The 5,498-nt window shown below is 40.5% G+C and overlaps 1 protein-coding gene across 1 annotated transcript in view; it reads left to right on the top strand.

The window, feature by feature from the left end:
- The first annotated feature begins 4,256 nt into the window (after positions 1 to 4,256).
- Positions 4,257 to 5,498, top strand: part of serinc4 (serine incorporator 4) — a 24,079-nt gene continuing 22,837 nt past the window's right edge. The window contains exon 1 of the mRNA XM_035682484.1: positions 4,257 to 4,376. Coding sequence (XP_035538377.1) covers positions 4,257 to 4,376 — 120 coding nt within the window. The remainder of the gene's footprint in view (positions 4,377 to 5,498) is intronic.

The following is a 5,498-nucleotide window of genomic DNA, read 5'->3' as shown; positions in this document are numbered from 1 at the left end:
GGGGGGGGGGGGGGGGTTCAGAAAAACTAAAAGAAAATAGGTCAAAAGAATGCGGATCGCTGAATATTCAACACATATGTGATTGTCAAACATGTCCTTCCAAACCATAGGCATTAATCTTGCTGCTCTAACAGCCTCCACTTATTTCCACCAGATGTTGCGACCTGCTGCGGAGACTCATTCACCCACAAGAGCATTAATGTTGGGTGAAAAAGGTCGGGCTCACAGTCGGTGTTCCAGTTCATACCAAAGGTGTTGGATGAGGTTGAGGTCAGAACTATGTGCAGACCAGTCAAATTTTCCAACACCAAACTGGGAAAACCATTTGGAGCTGCTTTGTGAACAGGGGCATTGTCATGTTGACACAGGAGGGGCAAACATAAACTGTTGCCACAAAGTTGGAAGCTTACCAGTGGTTCCCAACTCAATATGGATCTGAGGGGTCACCAGATGATCCAAGGGATAAGAAAGAATAACATACGTCAAAGAAAATGTTTCATTTTCTGACATATCTCTAATTCTTGCTTTTTCCTTGTGAAATACTGGATACCCTTCACTCCTCCAGCCTCTAAAAACCCTTTAAGTTAGACAAATCCATAAAAGAAATATAACTCTTTCACAGTCCCCCCGTGTGTCATGCCCACACGGGGGGACAATGACCTGTGTGGGCATGAACTGTGCCCAAACCATGAAAACAAAAGTACACAAAACATGTAGATGGGTCTGTCCACATATAATTAATCAGCCGATAGATGAAAAAGTGTAACCAAAATGTCAAACATCAGGTTTCGATGTCTGACCAATAAAAACATGAACTTCTTTCCATTTTTAATCAAATTTCAGCCATTAAGATGTGAGTTAAAGAATGTGGTGCAGATTAATAGTCTGTCCTCAGTCTGATTCCTCAGAATATGAGCAGGTTGTGCATTCAGTCATGTCGCAGTCATGAATGGGTACATTGTGTTTCTATGGGAAGGACAACTCTTGCAGCTCCATGAGTCATTTACAACATCGATATTTTAATTTACTTAAACAGGTTTAAAAAATAATGTGGGTCAAAAACTGTTACTCTATAGTTTTGCTTAAAAGGAATCCAAAATGATTAATGAATGGATAATTTTTCTTGTCCTTTTTTTGTAAACAAGCTTGGATTTCAGCCAACTATTATTGCACAAGCCCGTTGAAACCATAGATTGAGCGCTTTCACTCAAGCGGCGATTTGCATCCGCTTATTTGCTTTTGTTTGTTCTGTTTGGCACTTCCTCCTCTCCCACAAGGCAGCAGCAATTATCTCAGAGTGAAAGGGGCCCCCAGGAATGCAGGGCCGCGGCCGCCTGGACCGTTGAGAGCAACACGTGTTTATTGCAGGGACTTACTGGTTTACACCCGCTCATGTTGGAGGGAATAATCTAAAGTGACATTAAGGATAGCATGTCAAAGAAATTGTTGTTTTTAGGCCTGTGGGGACGTTCTTGGCCCTAAAAGTTGTCACACAATATAGGCTATGTTTCTGGTTAATAAACTGTTAAATAATAATAATTTGTACATTTAGATTACATAATTAGCTTTCTTATAACTCTCATTTTACTTTCTACAGTTTATGAAACTATAACATAGCACATTTATTTATTACACACAGAATTTTATTCAAGCTTTTTTTCCATAGTGGTTATATTTCAGTTTGGGCCAAAGTGGATTGACTGCAAGGATGGTTAAAAACTACATTTGATGTATTGTGTAGTGTAATGACTCATTAATCATGGAAAATTGATGCTTCTTCATATGTGACTGGCTTTACGTTTGAACCTTACATGTAGGGTTATATGTTTTACATTTTTCCACCACAGAGGAAGTGAAAGACAGTTTGATTGTGACTGCTGGTTAAATGTGACAGTGTGTTTCTACAACTGTTGGTTTGCTAGAAGGTTTAGAGAGTCCTCATTCACTGGGTCTGTAGTCCAAGCCTCTTAGCGTAGAGTGTGAAACCAAGCTGGCGTTTCTTTAACCTCTTGTTTGTTAACAGTTCCTAGAAGGTGAACCTGGGCAGACTGTGGCTCTTCTAGAGAATTACAGTCGAAGGTTTTGGCACAGGCTGCTCTTTTCCAACATGCATGTTAAGAGGAATTGTTTCTAAAAACAACTCATCCAACTAAAGCTGTTATGTTGCAGGGTCAGACAAACATGACACATGTGACAACTCATCTCTTCTGGATCATTTCTGTCATCACTTGTTCTCTGAAGTTGTTTAAATTGTCACTTTTTGTTGTTTTAAGCTCATTTTATTCATTTGGTTTGTAAAAATTCTGAAAATAGAAATGCTTATGTTATTCATCAAGGTTATTTTATTGTCAGGGTTGTATGATGAAATTTACATATAATTCTCTTTATGCTGAAAAAATAATAAGTAATTAAAGAAAATAACAACTAATTTGTGTAATGCAGTGCTGAGGAAGAGTTTAACAGTCTCATGGCCTGAGGGAAGAAGCTGTCTTTAAGTCTGGTGGTGCGGAAGCCTCTGTACCTCTTCCCATATGGGAACATTTATTTATTATCTAAAAGAAATAAAAACTATTTAAATAATTAAAAACAAAAGCAGCAAATATTCACTTTTCAGAGGCTGGAACCATGAAACACTAACTAAAATGGTCAGATAAGTAAAAAATAAATGCAATATTTCCCTCTGAATTGTAGTGAAGTACAAGTAGAAAGTTGCATGAAAAGAAAATACTCAAGTAAAGTAGGCTACAAGTACTTCAAATTTGTAAATATATTTAGTTACATTCCACCACTGAAGGTCAGTGATCTAAAGGTCAGAGAGAGAAAGCGGCTGTGTCACTGGGCCTTTGTAAGGAACAGCCTTTCTTACAGCTGTGTAGGTTAAAGTGTTACCAGGTGAGATGCAGCACAGCGACAAATCACTGCACTTTGACTGAACTGTCTCTGGCTCAGTGACGCCCGTCTGTGGCGCCTCAGAGAGTGTAATCTAACAGGACGCAGCTACTAACGTTCTGTCTGGGCTGATGAAGGTCATCCTGACTGAGAGGAGGTCTGAACAACGACGGGATTATCCCGGCGCTCCGCCCTGCACACTAACCCAAATCTAATCTGACTCTCTCCTCATGCACTCAGTGCTTTTCAACAGCTACCAGACACATCATTTCATTTCACTGCTGAAAGCGCTTCACAATACAACCTCAGTGTTTCTGCTGCTGACAAGCAAGCAAGCAAGGCTGTCGGACACTACAAGCAGAAGAAAATTGGAGTTGCAAACAGTCCATAGCAGCTGTATGAAGCGTTTTCAGAAGAAAGTGAATAGTGTCAGCTGACAAAAGTACAAATCATTTAAAAGCTTAAACATTATTGCAACTCAGTTTTCATTCTCAGCCTGATGCCTTTCTGGCCTTCCATTAGAGCCCCCCAAAAAATTCCATTGGCCTGTTTATTATTAAGCTGTGAGGACATCTACTAATGCACTCGGCCATTGTTGATTCCATCACAGACAGCCCTGCATCCAGTCCCACTTCACTGTTTCTGGGTCGTAATGCAGTCATGATAACTTGTTGGGATTATGGACGTGGCCTCTTTCTGTGAGTGACACACAGATTCAGACTTGGACAAAGTCTAGTGGGGGGGCTATATGAACAGGAGGCTGTGATGTGTCAGGCATCAGCATCTAGAAACCACCCTGGGTAATTGTTTAATTTTATAAGTCTGGATTAAACACGAGTATTGCCCAATCTCGTACTATGGAGTTTGTGCAGGGCTGGGGGAAGGGAAGGGAGGGACAGATGGGACTGACACATGGTCCCTGTCGACCTCCTCCTTCTCCTTACCCCCTCCTCCCCTCACAGACTCACTGCCTAATCTGACCGGGTAGGACAGGGGGAGGATGGGGGAGGGCACTGGGCATTCGCCACCACCTCTCCCTCTTTTCTGGCAGCACCCAACGCAGCCACAGAGCCAAAGCACGCAGGATATGGGCAAAAAACAACTTATTCCCCAGTGAGGCTGGACTGAGGGCAGCTGAACCGGTGCTCATGCTGAGGCTCTCGGCTGCAGGGAGCCCAGCCGGACTAGATTTACCACTAATCCAGCATAAGGAGCGTGTAGGGACAACCTGCTGGACTTTGTGGTTTTACTTTTTCTTTTCATTTTCTGACAGGCCAGTTAGAGGGAGTTGTGTTCTGGCCTCTTTCAGGATGTGAGGATGCCATCTTTGCAAGCACGCTGAGAGAACCTGTTTGTGCTGGAAGTTCATGGCCAAATGTAGGGTTGTGGTGGCCGATGAGAAGCAGTTTAGAGGCACAATGTCGGCCACTCAGGGGATGAACCGCAGTGGCGTCTACAACTACTTCCTCAACATGGTGGCCTATCAGGTGAGAGCTGATGAGCAGCAGCAGCGCAGGAGGCAGTGACTGCAGCTGGAGATTGTAGGGTTCGTTCAGTGTCAGCTTGGTATTGATTGTAAGACAAAAGTGCACTTTTCTTAGTAGATGATCAGATATTAACTGGAGCTGAATTTATTAATAACAATACTGGTAGAGGGAATTCATTCAACTGAAATATTGTGATTTTTCTTTTGTAAAGAATCTGTATATATTTAGTGTTGGAAGAAGTATTCAGATATTTTATTAAAGTAAAAATATCAATACCACAATGTAAAAATACTCCATTACAAGCACATGTCCTGCTTTCCAAATTTAAAGTATTATCAGAAAAATATACCTAAAGTATCAAAAACACTTCAGTGACATACTACATATTATATTATTGGATTAATACCACTGATGCATTAAGCATTTTAATGTTGTAGCTGTGTCGAGGTGAAGCTATTTCCTGGTGCTGTGCCGTCCAGAACAATAAGTTGAACAGTTTAAAGTACAGTCTGGAAGTTAAATCTATAAAATATTTCATAAACTGATAGACTTTGTATGCAAAATCAGAATTTTCAATATTAACTATAGCTGTAAAATAAGTGCAGTGGAGTGTAAAGTACAATATTTCTCTCTGACTTGTAGCAGAGCAGAAGTATAAAGTAGCATAAAACGGATGTATAATAATCCACCACTGTATTAATCACTGGCAACGGTTGATTTCTGTCATGGCGATTTTAATGTTTTAGGACGCCGTAGTTTCGTGAAAACATCTGGAACACCTGTAAATTCAGCAATAAATAAATTCTGTCTTTATGTCTTATAATATTCTTTTTGTTGTTGAAGCTGTGTCAGAGAGACGCTGATGTCAGGTTTATTGGGGCCTTAGTTTCTGGTGTCGTTCTACAGAATTGTACGATATTGTCAGATGTTCCTGTTTCGCTCCTCTATGGTTTGGTCTATGGAAACCTTTTATTGTAATTTATTTGAAGGGTAAAATTTGGGATTTTGGACTTCAGAGATTATGGCAGTATTATATCATTCACACATTTTATCAAATGTGTTAACAACTAATTATGACCAATGTCAGAATCTGCAATGTCAGGATCAGAATCAGAATCAGAA

This window comes from Morone saxatilis, unplaced genomic scaffold, assembly GCF_004916995.1.
Source record: "Morone saxatilis isolate NCDOM2014 unplaced genomic scaffold, NCSU_SB_2.0 Contig11, whole genome shotgun sequence".
NCBI lineage: Eukaryota > Metazoa > Chordata > Actinopteri > Moronidae > Morone > Morone saxatilis.
The sequence above is the reverse complement of the archived record's forward strand: the minus strand, read 5'-3'. Positions and strand labels throughout refer to the sequence as shown.